Source organism: Molossus molossus, unplaced genomic scaffold, assembly GCF_014108415.1.
Source record: "Molossus molossus isolate mMolMol1 unplaced genomic scaffold, mMolMol1.p scaffold_m16_p_17, whole genome shotgun sequence".
NCBI classification, from domain to species: Eukaryota; Metazoa; Chordata; class Mammalia; order Chiroptera; family Molossidae; genus Molossus; species Molossus molossus.
The window spans coordinates 26,520,419-26,543,221 of record NW_023425352.1 but is presented as its reverse complement, the minus strand read 5'-3'; the positions used below and the strand labels follow the sequence as shown (position 1 = coordinate 26,543,221).

Sequence of the window (22,803 nt, the reverse complement as noted above, 5' to 3'; positions counted from 1 at the left end):
GCCCTCCCGGCCTGTGGGAGCCTGCGGCCCCTCCCCCACTGTCCTGGCACCAGTTGCCCTGGGCGCTGTCCTCCCAGCCCCCGGGGCTGACTCACAAGGTCCGGAGCTTGGGCATGTGGTTGAAGCTGGACACGGGGATGGTGGTGATGTTGTTGTTGTTCAGGGTCCTGACCGGGAAACCAGAGGCCGTTAGCATCTGCCCAGCAGGAGCTACGTGGGAGGGAGAGCAGGGCTCCTCTCTGACAGACAGGGAGACCCTCACACTGTGCTCCGCGTCCACCCCTGAGCTGGGCCAGCTCTGGGCTGGACCCTGGGGCTATGCTAAAAAGTGTGAGACAGAGCCCCTCAGGGAAGCCCCGAGCTGAGGCGTAATTAGGAGGCAGCTGCACCGTACACTCCGAGCGGTAGGACAGGGGGAGCAAGGAGAGGGTCGGCCTAAAGAAGGGGTGGGGTTCAGAGGCCATGTGTCAGGAGCTCCTGGAAGACAGCCGGGTGTCCTCACAAGCAGGATAAACCTCGGGCACGCTGCCGCGGGCATGGCGACTTCATGAGCCTGAGTCTAGGGGGGGCCTGCAGCCCGCCCCCCCAGTCTCCTGCCTCCTGTGCTGCTCCGAAGACCCAACTCCAGCCGCCTGGGCCCTGGCACCTGCCTAGCGGACTCCCCAAGCCTCTGCTTCCCTCCCGTGTTACTTACAGCACCTCCAGCCCCCGAAGAGCCCGGAAGGCCCCTTCCTCGATGCAGCTGATCTGGTTCTTGTCCAGCTGTCTGTGAAGCAAAGGAAGGGTGTAGAGAGGACGGCACACAGCTGGAGTGAGTGTCAAACGTTTTCATCGAGCACTCCGTTCATGTTTTAAACAAAGAGGCCTGACTCCCCATCACTGGTTCAACACAAATGTGTGAATCCAAATAGTAAATAGTAAGAGCTTAAATTATTCTTTATTTTTAGTTAAAACAATAAATGTAAACAAAAGCTTTATTCTGTTTCTCTACATAACCTTGCAAACCCCCTTGGGAGCAGGCATCCCACCCCATTTGGAGACCACCTAGAGGGTGCTGGCAGCTGAGAAACCGTCTATCACAGAAGTGACGCAGCCGGGGCTGGCGGCAGACTTCAGCCCGAGGGCCAAGTGAGCGGACTGCCGGGGCTACCTGGAGAGCTGCTCTCAGAGGACACGGAGCTCGGCCCTCGGCTCTGGGAAAGGGATCAGTGACCGATGCCTGTTACAGGCGGGGGTGGGTCAGGGAGTGACAAGCATGCCCACGTGCCACCCTGCTGCAGTCAGACCTGAGGAGGTGGTAAGCCTGGACCGGATACATTTGAGTGAGAATAAACCGTTACATTTACATCGCATGTGACATCGTGTATTGCCACATCTTAAACGTCAGAACACGCCTGTGAAGTAGGTGTGATATCCTCGTTCCACAGAACAATACATTGAGCTCAGTGAAGTCAACTGACTTGCAGCAGCTTACACAATAAGTGCCTGAACGGAGGGTTCAACCCAGCTCTCCCAATCCCCTGAAGGGCCAGGGCATGGAGACTGTCCATTCAAAGGGACCAAGAACACCAGCCTAGCAGCCCACAGGTCACGACGCTCCCTTCAACCCGGTCCCAAGGCTGCCTGTCCCCTCCCACTCCAGATTGTCCCAGACCATCCTGGCACCAGCCACCTCAGACCAGAGACCAGCCCCTTGGCTGCCTGGACCCCAGGGCCTGGGGAGACCCACAAGGACACTGCCAGGGGTGGCCCTGGAGACCAGCCCCTCTCCATCCCAGGCCTGTACTCACAGATTTTTGAGGTCTGTAGCTCCACGGAAAGCCTTCCTGGGGATAGCCTGGATGGTGTTCTCACTCAGGTCCCTGCGAGGATCAAGCCAAAGGAAGAAAAACACCAGTCAGAAGAGATTTCTCCAGAAGGTCAGGGAGGTCAGGCAGGTGGACAGCAGGACCAGTCGCAGCTGCATCCCAGGACCCGTGACAGTGCCCAGCACACAAAGGCCCTCAGTAAGCTTTTGTTGAACAAATGAATGAATGAATGAATGAATGAGCTGGAGCTCGGTGCCCAGCCACTTCCCATTCTATGGGACAGAGGGCTGCAACTGGAGGGACAAGCTTGGGGCATGGGTGACCAGCTCTGCCAGACCCCAACCCTGCCTGATAGACCCACAGAAGTCAGCTTAGCCCAGCATCCTCCAGGGATGCAAAGGAGCAAGCACAAAAGAGGACTTCTCGAGAGGACCACAGCTACGGTGAGACCTTCCCGGCTCACTTTCTGGAAGAAAGCACCTTTAGCCCCAGGTAACCAGCCAGTGGGCTCCACCCAGGCCTTGAACTCCAGGCTGGGTCTGACTCCAGACCCCTCCTCTCAGGGCAGCAGACAGAGAGCCAGCTCGCAGAGCCTGGGCCCACGCTGGCGACTGGAGCACACTGGCCTGGGGGCTGCTGTGGCTTGGGGGGCAGGGATTCCTAAGGACTTCATCCCATTATTAATATCCTGCAGTGAGGGCGGAGGCATTGGAGGGGCTCTGCCAATCTCTGGCCTCCGTGAGCCTAGGCCAGCTTTTGGACCCTTTCGCCAGCTCCTCTGGCTCTGTCCTTCTCTCCTTCCCTCTCTTGACCTGCTCACTACAGATGTTTACAAATGCCCCTTTCCTCCCCACAGCAGTACCAGCTGTGTTCTGAGCCTGTCCCCCGGGCTGCACTGCCCCGCACTTTGTCTGTGTCAGTGCACCTGACCCTCACACTGACCACGGGCAAATACCCTTACCATCCCAGTTTCGCAAAGAGGAAAAGGAGGCTCAGAGAGGTTAAGCAGCTTCTTTAAGAAAACACAGCTGGCTGGTGGTGGCTTCAGAATTTGAACCCAGGCAGTCAGGTCCCAGAGCCTCCCCTTGCACAGCAGGCCTGAGTGGGAACTGTCACCCATTTTGCAAGAGAGAACTTAGCATTTTATTCAAGGTTGAGCAGGATGGGGACCCAGGCAGTATGCAGAGAACCCTGCATCAGACACCTTAGACGGCCAGGGGTGACTGTCCTGATGTGGGACCCAATGTCCTGCAGGCCCCCAGCCCCTTCTTCTGGGCCAGGCTCTTGGGCTTGACCATCTCCTTCCCGTCAGCCATTCACCCCATGGGCCGCAGACTTCACTGCGAGCCCCGAGAACATGGCCCACAGGGCCCCCCACACTGTCCCCTGAGCTATGGGGTTTTCCATCCCTCTGTCTGGGTTTTTCTGCTGAGACAGCGAAACAAGCGCCACAGCAGAGAGCACAGGGCCCTGAGCTCAGAAAGGCCGGTTCGCGTCCCGGCTCCCCCCCGCCGGCCATGTGTCTGCGGGCCATCCCAGTTTCCCGAGGCCAGGCACGTAATCGCTACCATGCCCACGCTGCTCTATTGTTCCCTTGGTCTGCGGGCTTGTTCTCTCCTCTTCTTCAGTGGGATGCTGGGCAGGGTCATCTAAAAGGTAGATTACTTCACTGGGAGCAAGCCACAGAGGTAAATGAGGTGGCCTGCACTCGGGGGCTTAGTCCCTGTAACTAGGAGCCAAGGCAGACGTGGGCGCCCCACACGGAACCAAACCAGCCTTGATGGAGCACTGACACGCACCAGTGACAGCTGGGCTCACGCGTGCAGAGGCAACCACAGATGCACGGAATACCCTGGTACACTCACAGCCCGCGGAGGACACACGGGAAGCCAGTGAACGAAATCACCACTCCTTCATTCAGCAAAGGTGTGCTGGGAGGTGACTGCCCGCTGGGGGTCCTACAAAGACTCACACTCCAGCTCACAGCAATCGCTGGAAGGGCATTATTTCCAGAGATGTGTGAGCGCGGAGAAGCGAGTGGCCAGCTCCGCCGGAGGGGGAGAGGAACTCTGAAGTGGATCCTGAAAAGTAGCTCAGAGCTTACCAGACAGGACAGGGAAATGAGGGAAGCACATTCTCAGCATGGGAACAGCATGTGCAAAAGCCCAGAGGCAAGAAGGAGCAAGAGAGGTGGGCTGCGGGAGTATCACACAGTTTGGTATGTGTCTATGGGAGCTTGTTGTTTTTTTGTTTTGTTTTGTTTTTTTATTTTATTTTTATTTTTTGGTATGTGCCTCTAGCGGGAACCGAACCCAGGACTCTCTGGTCTACAGGCAGACGCTCCAACCACTGAGCCAAATCGGCCAGGGCTTTTTTTTTTTTTTTAAAGAAAATTATTATTTTTTCTTTTATTGATTTTAGAGAGAGAAGAAATGAGAGGGAGAGAGAGATAGAAACATCGAAGAGAGAGAACATCAATTGGTCGCCTCCTGCATGCTCCCAATTGGGAATCAGGCCCACAAACTGGGCATGTGCCCTGACCGGAAATTGAACCAGCGACCTCTTTGCGCATGAGTCGACGCTCAAGCACCGAGCCACACCGGCCGGACCTCGTGGTGGTTTTAAAATATGTCGACAAATTCTTTGACATGCCTCCCTTCAAAAGATGGAGCTTACTTTTCCCCTAACTTGTGGGTGGAATTTAGGAACTCACTTCTCAAGAACAGAATATGACAGAAGTGATGGATAACTTCCGAGACTAGATCATAAAAGATCCTTTTATGTAGCTTCCTCCTCAGTCTCTCTCTGGGAGAAGCCAGCCACGATGTCATCAAGACACAAGAGCTTTTCGGAGGGACCCACGTGGAGAGGAACAGAGGCCTCCTGCCAACAGCCAGCACCGTCTCGCCAGCAATGTGAACGAGTCATCACGGGGGCAGATTCTCCAGCCCTGCAGCCTGCAGATGATGCCACCGGAGGTGGTCTAATGTCTAGGCCGCCCTCCCCAGTTCAGATGTTGAGATCTGAATGCCCAATGTGATGGTCTTAGGAAGTGGGGGCTTGGGGAGGTGCTTAGGTCACGAAGGTTGAGCCCTGGTGAATGGGATTAGTGTTCTCACTGAAGAGGTCTCTCCCTCCCCCACGGGAGGAGCCATGAGGCCTCACCAAACACTGAATCTGTTGGCACCTGGATCCTGGACTTTCCAGCCTCTAGAACTGTGATAAATAGATATTTATTGTTCATAAGCTACCCAGTGTATGGGATTCTTGTTATAGCAGCCCAGACGGACTAAGATAGCCCCCACCCACATCTTAACTGCAATCTCATGAAAGACCCCAAGCCAGAACCACCCAGCCACCTGTAGAAACAGTGAGATAAAAAGTGTTTATTGCTTTTTTAGGCCACTATATTTTGAGGTACTTGGCTACACAGCAATCAGTGACTAAACGGGTGCTTTGTGGAGCTGTGGGAGAGCGTGGTCCAGATCTGAAGGCGTGAGGACCCCTGCGAGCTTTCGAGGACAGGGCCACACCCCGACTTGGCGTGAATGAGCTGCCATGGCAGGGACTTGGGTCCGCCACGCCCCTCTTTGGGCCTCAGTTTCCTCATTTGTCAAATGCGTAGACTGGACCAGATGACCTTAGTCTCCTCGCCAGTGTGTGCTCACCACATGCCGACTACTCCAAGACATGGCAAGGAGGCGCTCGGCTCTGAGGGCATTTGCCGTCCCGGGAGGAGGTGGCCCGTTGCTGACGGTATGACTTCTGGGAGGAGTGGGATGAGAGCGAACAGACACAACCGCCCTCCTGCGCCCACCCACGGGGAACCGGGGAGAACAGAGCTCGTGTGCTGAGGGCAAGACAGGCCAGGGAGGGCAGAGGCCAAGAGAGGTCGACAGAGCCAGGGAATGGAGGCTGCAAAGGGGCTGGGGACCTCCAGAGGGACCCTCAGCTTGGCCCCAGCCAGCCATCGGCCCAGCCTGGGAGGGAACTCTGGGCCAGAACTCACATCCATTATTCCGTTTAATCCTCACCACAACCCTGCAAGGAAGGTTTTCTATTTGTATCGATTTGTTTATTGATTTAGGCCAACCTTGTTCCAGAAAGGCTTTGAGGTGGCTTACAGGGTTTTTATAAAACAGCAAGAGAGCAGAAGTGAAAAGTGGGACAAAGAGAAGAAAAATCAATGGCAGATACCAGAACGCAGCACCAGGTGACCCACACTCCAGCCAGGTCCAGGTGGAGCACGGGCTCTAGGCTCTCTGAGAGCCCATGTGAAAAGGGGAGTCTGGTCAGTGCCCCCAACACATGCATACGTTTAAAAGGATCAGTTTCTCTAGAGTATCGCTATTTGGGGCACTAAGATGAGACAAGAATTTCCCCAGGGGTCTTTATTAAAAATGACAATGTGGGCTGATCAATAATACTAGAGCCTTATAATAAATGGTTTTCAAGCGTCTGCTTCTTATAATAGCATCGCATCGAAGTACGGTTCAGGGAAAGCAATTCTATGAACACCCACACCAGGAGCTAAGTGGGGAAGGAGGGGTAGGAACAGTCTGTGCAAAGGCAGGAGACATGTAGAGTCTGGCATGATCAGGAGCAGTTGGGTTTGCCTGGAGAGGAAGGTGCTGGAGAGAGGCGTTGGCAAGAAAAAGACTTGAGGGCCAGAGAACGTGACAGGCTAGGCCAGAGAGCGGGTATCTGATGGTCTGTTAGACATCGCTCTGAGGCACCAAAGCTTACAGAGGAAAACACTGCCCAGTGTAACACCAAGAACCAGTCCGAGAGGTGAGGGCTCAGGAATGTGGGTGGAGCTGGGCTGACATGGGGACCTCAGGCCCAGCCCCAGGCCGGGCCACAGCAGTGAGCAGCCACATTTTTAAATGGGTAAAAGAAACGGGGAAACAGGTGAGCCATGGAAATCTGAGGAAAATGCAGCATGCTGGTGGCAGAGTGGGTGGCGGGAAGGGCCTGACTCTGCAATGAGAAGGCTCTAGGTTCAATTCCTGCTTCTAGCATTTACCAGCCATGGGCCCCACAGAGTGATGCACCTGAGAGCGAGTCTCCCTATTTGTAAAATGGGGGTAAACACACCCACCATACTGGCTTTGAAGAAGATTGGGTTCGTATGTTTAAGCTTCTGTCCTTTTACCTCCATTTAGCAAAATTTAAGAAGTGCTGGCTTTTGTCCTGCCCTAAACACAGTCTGCTCGGTGCTTTCCAAGGGTTCTGACTGTTGTTCCCAGCATTCCCTCTAGGGGGCGCCAGAAGCCTTCCCTGGGCCTGGATCTCCTCAGCCATATTGCAAACCAAAACAAAGCTATTTTCTCTTTTCTTTTTTGCCCCAGTTGACTTCCTACCTGGTCAACAATCGTTTTATATTTCCCAAAACCTTTGAAATAGTTTCTCATCTCCCCCAGCTGGCATGAAAACCCAAAAGGCACCACCTACATCTTTCCCCATCTCATTTTCCTCCTGTACCGTTCTCAAACTTGGGGATGTCACAGGTCCTGAAGTGAGGAGTGCGGCAGGGGTGTGTCAGGGCAGAACGAGATTCACTGGGTTCTGGAGCTGGAAGGACAGTGGTGGTGGCCCAGTCCTGGCCAGGGGTCCACAAAGGGCACAAGCTATGGTGCAAAGAGACGCTCAGAAGGAAGTCCCAGGCAGAACAGCGAAAAGCAGATTCCCAGAGCAAGGGCCCTACCACCAGACAAGGGACAGGACTGGAGAGAGAAACACAGACCTGGGGACAGATTCTAGGGTGATAACAAGGCCCTGGATCGCTGACAAGTTTCCAGGGGATGCAGACGCGGCTGGCCCAGAAAGCACACACTGAGGCGCCAGGGTGTACAGAAGAAAGCCCACAGCTGAGTATCACAATAAAGATGTGAGTTCAACAAGCCCTAAATTGCCCACTTAGACTATATAATCTAAGGCCAGCCACTTACCCCCTTTGGCCTCAGTTTTCTCATCTACAAAGTGGTGGTGAGAATTAGCACCCACCTTTCAGAATCCGGTGGGAGAGGTGCTGTGTGTCTTGCCTCTGCCTGCTCCTCCACTTATGCTGATGTCCCCTCACTTCCTCAAATCCTCCTGCCACAGGACCTTTGCACTTGCTGTTCTCCTGCCTGGGCTATTCTTTTACTCTTCACCCAGTAAACTTCTATTCATCCTTGATACCTCAGTCTACAAACACCTCCCCTGACCACTCCCTCTGCTACAGGCTTCCAGGACCCCCATGCTTTTCCTTCTCAGCTCTAATCCAGACTTGTAATGAATTACTGGTGTATTGAATATAATGAAATACTGATTTTTGGTTAGTTAACATCCATCCCCCTCTCCATACCACAATCTCCCAGGGTCAGACACTGTCTCTTTTGCTTGCTATTGTCTCCCCAGACCTGACACATTGCAGGGGCTCAGTGATTTTTAGCTGAATTGAACTAAAGTGGATCCTTACACAATTCTCTTGCTCCAATCCCTCTGCATTTTCCTGACTAGGACTCAGGACAGGCCAAGGGGCTCAGAGGAGAAGGCCGGGCTTGGCGACGAGGGCTGTGACAGGGAAGGGACGCGCTGGAGAAGCACTTGTCCGTGTTGTCATAAGAAACCTGCCCTTCCCGTCACACGTCCTCACAGAACATTAACGACTGAACATCCTCGGCTGACACCGAGGCGGCAGCAGGGAGGTGTGGGCGGCCCCTGAGGAAGGTGAGTGGCTGACTCTTCTGGGAAGAAAGGGAGCTGGGCCCTGGGGTCAGGGTAAAGGGCCTGCAGGCAAAGATCCCCAGCCTGAGCCCCCTACCCAGGATCAGAGGCCTTGAAAAGCAAGCTGCTGACGGGAGCAGCCCCCTGAGTCTGGGGACACTAGGGAGACCCCAGCAAGGGCCCTCCCCTTGAAGAGAAGGGGGCAGCCAAGCCCACACCTTGACTTGGGCAGCATCTCAGGCACCCCATTCCTGCTGCACCTCTTCGCAAACACTCTGCCAATCCTTCCCGCCTCTGCCAGGGCTGGGGGAGGCAGGGGCTGGAAAGCCGGGGTCGGGACCCCATGTTCTCGCCGCTAATCCCCCTTCACGCTCTAACCAGATTGGGCCCTGCTGGCAGAGCAGCCTCTAAGAGGATCAGCGGGGGACTCGGCTGGGGCTGCTGGGCACCAGCCAAGGCCAGCCTCGCCCTGGGTTCCTGCCGCCTGCCTGCTCAGCCGCCGGACTGCAGACAGGGCTCACGGCCTGCCTGTCTGCCTCACAAGCCACATGGCAGCCGGGCCTGTCCCCTCATCCCCCTGGTTACCCTGAGCCCAACCCAATATGGGGACTGGCTGGGAGGAACCACGGCGGCCTGACTATTCCATGCCACCTCACCTGGGACTTCCTTGTCGCGAGACTGTCGGAGCAGACAAAGCTGGCCATGTACCGGGGCCTCATGCAAGTTTCCCAAGCCCTGGAGCCTCAGTCTCCTCCTCTGTAAAGTGGGAATAATCGTGGGGTTGTGGTGCTTAACTGAGGCTGTGTGTGGGACCCTCAGCAGGGCTGACAGGGTCGGCTGTCGTGGCTCATATCATATCATTGTCTTTATGAGGCTCTAAGGTGGGGCAGGGGGCCGGGAATCCAGGACTGGGAACGAGGAGGGTGCAGCTGTGCAGCTCAAGGCCGGCTCTGACACCAGCCACTCCATGATGTTGGACGCGACTTGCACTTAGCTCCTTGCACCACCGTCTCCCCTTTCAACAAAACTGACATCCCAGTGCAGTCAGGAGGATTCAGTTACACACGGTGTGTGTCACCCTGGGCACCCAGCACGGAGCAGCCTGACATGGCTGCTGCGACTGAGCACAGCCCTGGATCCCAGAGCAGGTGACTCAGCACCCACGTCTCTGGCATCTGGACCAGCAGCAGCTGAGTCACCCGGGGCTTTGTCGGAAATACTAACTTTCTGGCCCCACTACATCATAACCTGCATTTAGCATATTGAGGTTTGAGAAGTGCTGCATGGAACAGAGGGACGTTTACAAATGTTCTCTTGTCCCCAGCAAACTGGGTTGCAGCCCTGTTCCCAGCAGGCATTTCAAAGCAGGGAGCTGAGGCCCCAACTCCTGTTGGGGAGCGGGGAGAGACTTGGACACAGACAACCCTCAGGGGTGGCAAGAGGGAAGAGTAGCCTCTCACCTGTCACCTCTGGCGTGCCACAGCCCACCTTCCTGGGGGTCACAGGTGGTACTCACAGGAGGGGAAGCCATGGTGACCACTACATTAGCACCAATGCCCTCCTGCATTCCTGCTGGGACCGGGCAACAGGACACTGCCTGAGCAAGCCTTGGTGAGAGCCAGGCTGTGGTAATCAGCTCCTCTGAGGAGGTGAGGGGTCCTCCAGCTCCAGGTCCGGGGCTGTAGGATGCACTTTCAGGGGAGAGATGGTGGTACCCTCTGGGTGGGATTCAGGGTGCACACCCTCTGAAGTGCTCCTGGGATCTGATGGGACCCTCCATCCCTTCTCTCTGCCTGTCCTTCAAGCCTCCCCCTCCTACCAGGAGAGAAAGTAATGCTACAATTACCCCGCCCTGGCCTGCTCTCCCAGCCCACAGGATGACATTCAGGTGCCCAGATCTACCTTGTGTGAGCGGATTGCGTGTGTGCACCCGTCTCTAGGTGACCTTCAAGGCGGGTTCTTGAGAGGCATTTGGTGATAAGGACCTAAACTGTGCAGCCTTGAGCTCCAACCTCAACACAGGGACTGGGGCTTTGTCCACTCATAAATCTCAGGTGCTCCCAGGAGATACAAACTGACCTCTTACGGTGCCTGATTCTCGGTGTGACTCTTGTGAATGAGTTTGTTTCATCATCTCCAGAAGTCAAGTTTGGGTAGAGGGAAAGGGCAGGGTGCAGAAGAAACCAGAGAATAGTACCAAAGGGACACACTGGTAGGGTGAAGGGGGACTGGTCCCACCAGCCACAGCCTAGTTTCCTTTGGTTTTGGGACCCGCCCCCTGCTGTTGTCACAACAAAGGAATGACCTGGGAGCTGCCTCTGCTTCCTCCTGGGGCTGGCTGTTCCCAGAGGGGCCAGTTCCCCTTGCTAATCCTTGTGTGCCCTCCTGACCCCTTCTGCTCTGTTCCCCTGACAGCCCGAGTCAGACCACCTGGAGTAAATGGCGGGCCATCAGATAAGCCAGCGCCCTCAAAGGAGGCCTCGGGGAGGACAAGGCGCTGGCCAGGCAGCAGGTGGTCTGGGAGAAGAGCCAGGTGACTAGGTTCAAAAGCAAGCTCAGCACAGCCTCTTTGAGCCTCAATTTCCCCATTTGTAACATAAGTATATAAAAGGATTAAATAAAGGAAGGTGGGTGAAAGTACCAGGAAGACTGGCGCATAGCCGGTGATAATCAATTGTTTTGCTGGTTCAAACTACTCATCCTAATTGCCTGTCAGTCCAGCTCTGTCCCCTTCACCACCTCTCCCCCTCCTCGGCTGGCTATAAGATTCGTGGAATTAAAGCTCACACATGCTCTGTAAAGTCTTGAGATTTTTTAAAAAATGTTTCCATTGATCTCCCTTTTTAGAGAGAGAAACAGAAACATCGATGTGAGAGAGAAACATTGATCGGTTGCCTTCTGCACTCCCCCTATTGGGGATCAAGCCTGCAACCTGGGCATGTGCCCTAAACAGGAACCAAACCGGGGCCTCTCAGTCCATGGGATGATGCTCAATCCACTGGGCCACACTGGCTGGGCAATTTTTTTTTTTTTTTTTTTTTATTCTCACCTGAGGACATTTTTGCATTTTTTATTCAGACAGAGCGGGAGGGAGAGAGAGGAAGAGAGAGAGAGAGAAACATCGATGTGAAGGGACACATCGAGTGGCTGCCACCCACACGACCAACCAGGGCCGGGGACAAACTGCAACCGAGGTACGTGCCCTTAGCGGGAACCGAACCCGGGTCTCTCTGTACCGCAGGGTGACGCTCTAACCGCTGAGCCAGACCGGCCAGGGCTGGGCAATTTTTTAAAATGTTGAACATCCAACCTTTTTCTTGGAAACTCCTGGTGTCCAAACTCCTGTACGTGGTTTTGGAGGCTGACACCACGGATGGTGGGATTTCAGCTTTGCAGGAGAAATGGGCTGATGTGGGCACCCAGTGCGTGCCAGGCGCTGTCAGCTGGAGAGAAACCCTCCCTCCCCTGCCCACCATATGGCCCGAAGCCATGCATCCTCCTGTGGCCGCCTCTAGCCCTGCAGAGTTAATGTCGCAGAAACCTCATTAGGAAGAGACACCAAGCAGCCTTGCGTCGCAGTGCCATAAAACCACCCTGGGTGCCGTTTCCTCAATCCGGGTCGCTTCCCATGCAGCTACCAAGTATCACTGCACTCAGTTCCCATGACAGAGATAGCAGATGAGAGGCACACACCCCACAAGCAACCACGGGGCCCTGTCAAGGAACAGCTGCTCAGAGGCAGGAATGAGCGGTTCAGGGACAAGCAGGAGACACTACCAGCAGGCCCTGGTCTCAGCCACCATGGCAAGAGCACAGTGACGATAGGATGGACGAATAAAGTGAGGCAGGGAGGTGACAGTCTCTCTTAATCTGAGTGCCAGGCCAGGCCTTTACTGAATTTGCCCACAAGCACTGAGCCCCCAGAGAGCCCAGGCATTTTGCTGGGCCCCGAGCAGGGCGGCACTGGAGGAGACAAAGCTCTCGTCCTCGACACCGACGGGTTGTGAGGATCAGTAACGTCAGAGATTCCCAGCCCCGAAGCATAGAGGTGGGGCAAGCGATTGCGGTGCAGCAGGAGGAAGAATCAAGGTAGAGGGGAAAGAACATGAGCTTCGGAGCCAGACAGGCCTGGACTTGACTCCATGCTCCACCTTTTACTGCCTGTGTGACCTTGCCTAAGTTATTCGACCTCTCTGAGTCTGCTTGCTCGTGTGAAGGAGGGCTCATCACTGCTCCTTCTTGCTGAGTTATGGTGAGGTTAAATCCACATGTGCCATTTACATAAAGCACAAAAGCAAGCATAACAATCTATGCTAGGAGAAGTCAGGATCGCGGCTGCCCTTGCCGGAAGCCGGGGAATATGACTGGATGGGGGTACAGAGGGCTTCTGGGTGCTGGTTTTACTTCTTGATCTGCTCCTGGTTACATGAGTGAATCCACTTCGTGAAAATTCAGTGAGTTCTAGATATGAAAATACATAACATCCTGAAAAGTTGTTTTTCTGTATATAAGTTACGCTACAATGAAAAGTTTAAAACATAACATGTAAAGCACTGACTTCAGTGTGGTGCTTTGTAGGCATGCAACAAATGCCAGTGCCCTCTCCCCCAAACCACCCCCAAAAGGGGGGACTCATGGGGGCTCACAACTCTAAGCAGTGAGGAAACACCAGGCTGAGGGGAAACTGCACAGAGGACAGCATGGCAGAAACCATGCCTGCCAGGGTCGTGAGGACTGGGACCAGCTTCAAGCAGACACGGAGGCAGGAAAGAAGACCCCGCGGGCTGGGGCATTCTGACTGTGTGGGGAGGATGCTGCCTCTCCCAGGCAGGACGGTGTCTGACTCCAACACAGCAGTTCAGATTCCGTCGCCCTGAAGAGCGGGGTGCTGCCCTGCTCCAGGGCAAGACCTCGGGGTCAAGTGGGTGAGCTGAGATGCTGGTGCTGGAGGGGCGAGGATCTTGGGGAACCCAGCAGAGGAGTAAGACAAATGGGCCAACGGAACAGCCTTCAGAGCAGGTCAGAATTCCTTTTCTGCCTTGTTTCAGGAAGGAATTAGGCAATTTTAAGGATAGATTATAAAATGGAATAAGATAACGGAACCGGGGGAAGAGTAAAATAAAAAGACAAAATGGGTAGAAACATCAAACAAGCATACCCTATGCATGAAAGCCTTTGCATCTGCCACAGATGGGCCCTGGGCTTCTTCCAGCTCCCGGGGGATGTGGAGGCTAACGTGTCACAATTCACCAAGTCTGCAGGTGAGCAAGCTTGGGAGAGGCGTGGCCTTTCCTGGTTCTACAACCAAGCACGTGTGGCCTCCATGGTCCCCATAAAGAGGCTGCCATGGGATGGGAAGCAGGGCCCACACCAGCATCTGAAAAGGAGGCCCAAGGACCTCTTCCGAGTCACTTTCCCAGAAGCCAAGTCACAGATCAGCCAGTTCCCCAAAGGGTCAATTTGCTAAATTTCTTTATTTTCTTTTCCAATTTGGTTTTAGTTGGGTGGTTTCGCATTTGTCTTCACAACAGCCTTTTAGGATTGGTTGGGTTGTCCCAGCTCCAGCTCCCTGTTGTCACAGGAAGAGACTGGAATGGTTGTGCAGCAATTCAAATGCCAGGAATGGGGACAGAGACAAACAGAACAGTCCTTAAAATGCTGTAATAAAGAGAAAATACAAACCAGTCAAGTCACACCAAAGAGTTAAAGGAAGTAAGTCAATTTGATGAATTGGTCATTTGACAAATTGGCCATTCAGTGAATTGACTTTTGGCAAAATGGCTTTTAGTCAAATGACATTGGGTAAATTGGTCTGCTTCTGACGCAGCGATGTGTTTCACAGGGCAATTACTTACACCGTCACAGCCTGGCACCAGAGCTCAGGAGAAGCCATCTTGCAGATGGGTCCCCCTGAGCCACCCGGTCCACTCTCTTCACTGGGCTGCCTTAAAATAGGGTGGATTTTAAACTCTTTTGAGGGATCATGCACTGCACAGCATGGAGGCCATCCTGCATACTCATCATCTTCTCCGTTAAGCTCATCTAGACTCTGAGGGAGGACTCTTTGGCTTCTCATTGATAAAAACCAGGAGAGAAGTGGACAGGATTCAATGTGGTTTAGGAAGAGAGAGGACCAAGGACTAGGCAACAGGGCTAGGCAAGTAGAATCCAGGCTGTGTTTGTGGGAGGGGCTCCACTAAGGGCAAGTGACCAAGATGCCAGTCTGAGCTTCTGCAGGAAGAAGTTGGGGGCTCTGGCCAGCACACGGGGCAGCTAATGGCCGAACAGACTTCTCACTGAAGTTCATGGCAGGAGTGGTCCTCTGAGGAGATCAAGAGAGTCTCATGGAGTCCCTGGGGCATTCCCAATGCTCTCTTTCCTCACCTCCAAGGGGAAGTTCTCTATTACCAAAGACCACGCCCACATTGTCTCCCCGTCTCCTGCACAGCTGTCCAGACCCTGTCTGAGTCTTGGTCTCCAGAGTTTCTCAGAAGAAAAGTAGAGCTTAAGGGATTGAAATGGCAAGAGATCAGCTCCCAGCACGTCTGAAGCCCTGTATGTCCCCCACCTATGCACCCAAGGATGCCCAAAGGGCATAAGACCCCTAAGTTCTTCCCAGGCAGGCAGAAAGACAGGGCCCTGCTATGTTACGGGGCAAGGAAGGTTTCTCGTGTCTGAGTGTGATCTGCAGGTGGCCACAGCAAGGAAAGCCGCTGTTCGGGAGCTGTCCGTGGTGCTGAACCCTCTCGGCAGCTCTTCCTCTGGTCAGAGCTGCAGACACACCTTGGATCTTAGCCACTTTCAACCTTATTTTGTCTATTCCGCTTATTTTTCTTCACAAGCCCATAGGCAGTTTACTCATAGCATACACACAAAGGGTTAGGGAAGCGCTATTATAGCCCTCAAGGTACCTATCCTCATACTCTTCAGGAGAGGCATGTACTGAGCACAATCCATGTTACTCAGAAACTTCTCAAGAGGGGTGAAGCTTGATTCTGCTCCACTTTTCCAAAAGCCAGACTTCCCACTGCCTGGACACAGACGCAAGCACAGAGAGGTGCTAAGAAGTCATCTGGCCTTGCCCCAAATAACTTTTTCCAGATCCTCACACAAAAGCCACTCACTTTAATCCTTAGGACCTTAATAATCATCATTCACTCTTGTATAGCACACAATTGTTATTATTAATGATACCAATGATGATGATGGTGATAGCTACATATATGGAGATGTATTATGTACCTGGCACTATGCTAGGTATTTTATGTTATATATATATATATATTCTCATTAATCCTTAAAACAACCTTTTGAGATAAATATTCCCATCACTCTGGTGTCGATGTTGACAGTGGAAGACATTGGACATATATGGATGGCAAAGAGTATATGAGAACTCTGTGCTTCCCACTAAGTTTTGCTGTGAACTTAAAACAGTTATAAAAAATAAAGTTAGCTTTTAAAAAATACTCTCACCTTACCTGGCTGGTGTGGCTTAGTGGATTGAGCATTGTCCCATGGACTGAGAGGCCCCAGTTTCATTCCTAGTCAGTGCACATGCCCTGGTTGTGGGCTCAATCCCCAGTAGGGGGCATGAGGGAGGCAGCTGATCAATGTTTCTCTCTCACATCGAAGTTTCTGTCTCTCTCTCTCTCCCCCTTCCTCTCTCTCTAAAAAATCAATAAAAACAGCCCTGGCCAGTTTGGTTCAGCGGTTAGAGTGTTGGCCTGCGGTCCCGAGAGACCCGGGTTCGATTCCCGCTAAGGGCATGTACCTCGGTTGCAGTTTGTCCCCGGCCCTGGTCGGTCGTGCGGGTGGCAGCCACTCGATGTGTCCCTTTCACATCGATGTTTCTCTCTCTCTCTCTCTTCCTCTCTCTCCCTCCCACTCTACCTGAACAAAAAATGGAAAAATGTCCTAAGGAGGGGATTAAAAAAAAAAAAAAAATCAATAAAAACATATTTTAGCCCTGGCCGGTTTTGCTCAGTGGTTAGAGCATCGGCCTGCGGTCCGGAGAGACCCGGGTTCGTACCTCGGTTGCAGTTTGTCCCCGGCCCTGGTTGGTCGTGCGGGTGGCAGCCACTCGATGTGTCCCTTTCACATCGATGTTTCCCTCTCTCTCTCTTCCTCTCTCTCCCTCCCACTCTGTCTGTACAAAAAATGGAAAAATGTCCTCGAATGAGGATAAAAAAAACAACCATATTTTAAAAATAAAAATACCCTCACCAGATAATGGAATTGAGGTACACTAACTTTCCCAGGCTGTCTGACTGCAGAGCCTGCAGCTAACCCACAAGGTCACATCAGCTCAGCACATTGGAATCATCAAAGTGATGGGCAGGTGGGGCCAGGGGTGCCTAGAAGCATATACATGTCAGCAGTGACATTTGATAGATGAACTTGGAGGGAAGAGGTGAGTATGATAATGAACACTCATAATGTTGACATTGAGTCATCAAGAAAAAGTTAAATTATGTTCAGAACCTTCTGTTTTAGAATTAGATAGTTGTATAATAACAAATAATTTCAGACATAGTTTCATAAGACATAGCATGAGGTTTGTATGTTTTCTCTGAGCAGCCATGCCATGGGGACAGGAATGCCAGCCCCAGCCTGGGATGAGCATAATCCAGGGGCTTGTCCTTACACCTAAATTCCTGCAAGTGTCTCGGAAACCGTCACTATTCCCAGCCCCATAGGTTTGAAAGACAAAGAAGGGAGCCTTGGAATCCTGTGGTGAGGGGTTTTGATTACAAGTCAGTGCAAAGAGGCAGCATTCTTTGGGCCTCTGAGAATGAGGGGGTCCTGGTAGACGAAGCCTGAAGAGAGGAGCCAAGATCATCAACCACTGGCTTCTCATGGAGACTCTGGCACTCCCCCTAGGCCACCAGCCATCGTCAGCAGAATGAGTGACCATCAAGACTCCTGCTCCAGCCTTCACGTCAGTGTGGAAATGAGTCTAACTCTGCAAAACCTGGAACACAGGCGGCACCCAGACCTCCTGCTGTGGTAGCTGTGGCCAGATCCTGGGAGAGGCAGGCAGAGGGCGGGGGCTCTGACCACCAGTGTGAACACCAGAACTGATGTTCAGACTCAGAAACTTCCATCTGAGCATCAAAGTTGGCCCAATTCCTGATTCTCTAGGAGGGATGGGAACACTCTCCGGCTTCCAGGGGGCAGATCCATGCTCCCCTCTCCCCATGCCACTGGCCCACCCAGGGAATGGCTGGTGCTGCCAGGCACCCTGCTGTCCCACCTCCTCCCCTCCACACCCCAGACCAGAGGTTCCCACTGGGCTGTGGAGCCTGGAGGGAGACACACTTGCAACACCTGGTGTCCTTATGCACCCCTAGCATTGTCTGCAGACTAAATGAGTTAATTAGGATTTTGGGTTTCACTTCTCTGAGCCTTATTATCCATACAGAAAGGGAAATGTAAGAATCTTTCTCTCAGAAAGGTGCCATGAGTAAGGGCACTGATAGAAATGCAGACTCTCAGGCCCCATCCCAGACCTGTGGGATCAGAACCTGCATTTGATAGGTGGGTTGGCAGCTCAAGGCCCAATAAATGAAAGCTATTGCTACTGCTCTTTTTCTTATTCCTCCCGGGTCAGCGGAGATGCTATTGTGATAAATAAGATACAATCCTTTACTTTTTTTTGTCTTTATTGTTTGGAGAGAGAGGAAGGAGAGGGAGAGAGAGATGGAAACATCGATAAGAGAGAACATCGACTGGCCGCCTCTTGCATGCCCCCTATTGGGTATTTGGCCCACAACATGGGCATGTGCCCTGACCAGGAATTGAACTGGTGACCTCTTGGTGCATGGGTTGACACTTAACCAATGAGCCACACCAGCTGGGCAAGATACAGTCCTTTAAAAATATTGCTGAAGGTCTTCAAAAACATGGTGTGTTTTCTGAGTCACCTCAGAACTGTACCCATACTTTTTTCTTCTTAGCACTCACCATAGTTTTAGCCAACTGATTATTCATGGAATTATTTAATTAATGTTCATCTCTTCAATTAAACTATGCATTCCATGAGGCACGGGTCATATCTTTTCACTGTACACCTACAAAGAGGTGAGACCCATTAAATATTTGATGATTATTGTGGCTACTCAAAGGTCAAACTAGCATTTGGGAGTGGGTCTGTGACATTTTGACATTAAAAAACAGGTCCCCCTTGGGATTGATGGGATAGGGGTATGAGACCACCTGCTTGCAACCCCTCAACACACAGCTGATCCTCCAAGGGGCCTGTTCTCTGGCAAAGGACAAAGGCTCTGAACTGGATCCAGACCGCCGTTGTGACAGCATCGAGTGGAAAGGACACAGCCCCCAGGCTGAATGTTCCTTCCACGCGCCCCTCTCGCCATGCCCCTGGTCCACTGTGCTGTTCCATCCTTCCCACCACCTCCCCGCCCCTCTGTGTCTCACAATACTCTCCACTCTCTCCATCACTGCACTTGCTACATTGCCTGTCTGTGAGTCTCTCACCTCCTGATAATAATGGCAGCACAGCTGCTGAAAGAATACATCTGTCCTCTGCCTGCCTCCTGGACACACTAGTGTGAGGAAGCAGGCAGGCTACCCCCTAGGCCACACCTACAAGTGGGCACAGCCACACCATGATGGAACTGCAGACGCACTAATGCACCCCTCTCCTCGCTCCGCCCACCCCTGCCTGAGCTCGCTGGTCATGGCCTTCTGTCCTGTGTGGAGCATCTAGCCAGGGGGCTGTAACACCAGGCCTGGTTCTGGCATGGGGAGCCGAGCCTCTGCCGAAACCTTGTGCTCTAGCTCAGGTTTAGCAGAGCTCTGCACTGGGAGGTATGTGTGTCAGTCAGCCAGGCCGGTGTCTCCCATTTCTCACCTTTCACTGTTTGAGAACAAAGCCAGGTTGGCAAACATGTAGTATACACCACAGCCTTACTACTCAAGTGTGATCAGAAGATGTGCAGTAAGGGCACTGATAGAAATGCAGACTCTCAGGCCCCATCCCAGACCTGTGGGATCAGAACCTGCATTTGACAAGGTGATTTGCATACACATTCCGGCTGTGAAGACTGGACAGAGCAGTGGTTCTCAGACTTGGCCACACATTGGAACCACCTGGGGAGCTTTAAAAATACTGATGCTGCCCTGGACAGTTTGGCTTAGCGGTTGAGCATTGGCCTGTGGACCAGAGAGTCCCGGGTTCGGTTCCTGCAAGGGGCATGTACCACAAAAAAATAAAAATACTGATGCTTGGGTCCATACTCAGAGATTCCGATTCATTGGTTGGGGGTGGAGCCTGGGCATTGAAATTTTTCAAAGCTCCCCAAGGAGTTCTAATGTGCAGCCAGAATGAAGAATCCTTGTTCTACAGATCACCTCTAACCCTGTAACCTCTGCCCCTCAGACCCCTTTCCTTGTCCTATCCCACCCAGACCCCCTCCCCTATAGTGCTACATCCTTCTCCAACCCTTTCTCGCTCAGTATTTCCCATCTCTAGGATAACTGATGTTAATCAGGTGTTAAGGAAAGTGAGTCTAGAAGAATAGTTCATACTAGATGGTGAATGACTGACAGCCCTGATTTCCATGAAGTATGTGCATTTAACAAGGTGGATTCATGACATAGCCTTCAGCATTGGTGACATCTGATCAGTCTGAGGAATGTAAACAAAACACTTTGGGCAGAGAAGGCCTTCCTAGTGGCCCTGAAATGAACCTTTTCTACTCAGCCAAACCTACTATACAGGAAAAGAGCTTTTTATAGCATAGAGAAAATTTGCTACTAAATTCAGACGGTTGAGCAAAGACACCTGTATGTTTATCTGTGTGTGTGTGTGTGTGTGTGTGTGTGTGTCCAGCTTTCGGTCTCGTACGGACACTGGGCTATCCCGGGCCATTTTTGGTAGGAATGAGGAAGAAGGGAAGGGGAGAGTAAGAGGTCACATTAGAAGCCAGGAGCAGGGGCTGGAGGCCAAGGCTGGATGGCAGGAGTAGAAGGTGACAGTCTCCATGAAGGGAACAAAGTGCCATACCTGCCACACCTTCATGATGTCTCTGGTGTCAATGTCCCTGCACAAATCCACACCCCTCACCCTCACGGGCTGCCACGGGGAGGGTCCAGAGACCAAGGGAGGGTCAAGGCAGGACCCAGCGTATCTGTCAGATGAGTAGTGGGGGCTACATTCTCTGAGCCCCCAGAGTACCCTTGGGTAGCACCCTGGAGAGAGAAACTGCAGGAAAGCAATGGACTGCAGCCCTGTGGGAGCAGCAGCCAACTCCCAGGCTCGGGGTGCACGGTGGAAAAGCAAGAAACCCAGAGTCAGAAACCAATGAAGAGAAATAGGCAAAAGAGAATGAGGAAGACAGAGAAGCTAAATGAGAGAAAAAGAGAGACAGGCAGACTAAGAGACTGGGGAAGGGGGGCAAGACCCGGTGATTGGGGACGAGGCAGAGACCAGGGTACTTGGCTTTTCACAGCAGTGAGTCCGCATCGCGCCTGACAGCCAGCGAAGGCGCAAATGAAAAGAGCACGGTGTGTGAGCCCACGGGGCCTTACGCTGTGGGTGCTCTGCTCTATCCTCCCCTCCACCCTGGGCGGGCCTGATGGCCAGGGGATAATCTGCCAGGGGCTGGAGGTGTCAGGCTCTGATGATGAGTGTGAAGTCTTCAGGTGATCTGCCCGCAGAGGTGGAAATGGAGTTCCAGCCACTGCAGCCTCTTCCTGAATAAATCAAATCTCTGTGTGTGTGCTGGGATGAGAGGGGTCTTGTCCCCACTCGTGGCTGAGGAGGGAAGGCTTTAGAGTGGGAAGAAACCACGAGCTGTAGGCCAGGAGGACAGGCTGTCGTCATGAAGGCTGGAGATCACTGGGGAGCAGCGGCGTGCTGGGTGCACGGTTCACGCTCTCTCTTGCACACCACAAATCAACACTTCACACGTGGGTGAAGGGCAGAGACGCTGGAGCCAGCTTGTCTGGGTTTGAATCCCGGCTCTGCCTCTTACCAGTTAGATGACTCTGGAGCTGCCCTACTTTTATGTGAGAGAGACACTCCTATATCTAGTTAAAGCCATCTTTTTTTCTTTCTTCTAAGTTTCTGTTATAAAGAGCCAAACCCAATCCCCCAGCTCCGAGAGACCAGCAGGGCGGTGCAGCGCCCAGCACTACACCTGCAGAAACGTCACCCCGCCAAGGCGACGGAGGACCGGCGGACTGTGACGGCAGGTCTGACCACAGCAGAGAAGCAACGTCCTGAGATGAGGGGACTGTGCCTCCTTCATACCCCAGACCCTCTCTTAGGGAAGGTGACAAGGGACAGTGGAAGGACACACACACAAAGTGATGTTTAAGTGGCGGTGAATGCCGGAGAAGCTGACGACTGCAAAGACGAGGATTTTCAGAAGGCGACTAAAACCACCTAGAAGACAGTTCCCGTACTAAGCCTGTCATTCCCTTTGCAGAAAGGCAGCTGAGTTACAGCACCCGGAGGATCCCTGTATCCCACCTAAAGAAAGGGCCAAGGCCTCCAGAGCAGGTCGACCTGTAGGAATAAGTCCAGACAGCAAGTTCCAGGGCCAGTGCTAGACCGGAACCTCCACGACCACTGCCAGGCCCTAGACGCGCGGTGGTTCTCCACCTTCTAATGCCGCGACCCTTTAATGCAGTTCCTCGTGTTGTGGTGACCCCCAACCATAAAACTATTATTATTTTTTATCCTCACCCGAGGACATTTTTCCATTTTTTGTTCAGATAGAGTGGGAGGGAGAGAGAGGAAGAGAGAGAGAGAAACATCGACGTGAAAGGGACACATCGAGTGGTTGCCATCTACAAGACCCAATCAGGGCTGGGGACAAACTGCAACCGAGGTAGGTGCCCTTAGCGGGAACCGAACCCGGGTCTCTCTGGACCGCAGGCCGGTGCTCTAACCACTGAGTAAAACCAACCAGGGCCATAAAATGATTTTTGTTGCTACTTCATAACTGTAATTTTGTTACTGTTATGTTTTAGGCAACCCCTGTGAAAGGGTCGTTTGACCCCCAAAGGGATCGCGACCCACAGGTTGAGAACCGCTGCTAGGCCCTGGCCGGTTTGGCTCAGCGGTTAGAGTGTCGGCCTGCTGTCCAGGGAACCGCTGCTAGAGGGCCCTTGTGGGAATTAAAGGTGCCCCTTCTTCAAGACACTTTCACTTGCTTGGAAATTGTCAAAAGAAATATACAAATTTACATCTGTGATGTGAACAGTGTCCCTTAAAGAAGACACCTTGGACAGTGCACTGTGACTTTGCAAT

The 22,803-nt window shown here is 52.8% G+C and overlaps 1 protein-coding gene across 1 annotated transcript in view; it reads right to left on the bottom strand.

Annotated features, from left to right (window-relative positions):
* SLIT1 (slit guidance ligand 1) overlaps positions 1-22,803 on the bottom strand; it is a 160,323-nt gene that overhangs the window by 52,368 nt on the left and 85,152 nt on the right. Inside the window, exons 5-7 of the mRNA XM_036264940.1 lie at positions 1,791-1,862; positions 695-766; positions 96-167 (exon numbers count right to left, since the gene is read on the bottom strand). Of these exons, the coding sequence (XP_036120833.1) occupies positions 96-167; positions 695-766; positions 1,791-1,862 (216 nt within the window). The remainder of the gene's footprint in view (positions 1-95; positions 168-694; positions 767-1,790; positions 1,863-22,803) is intronic.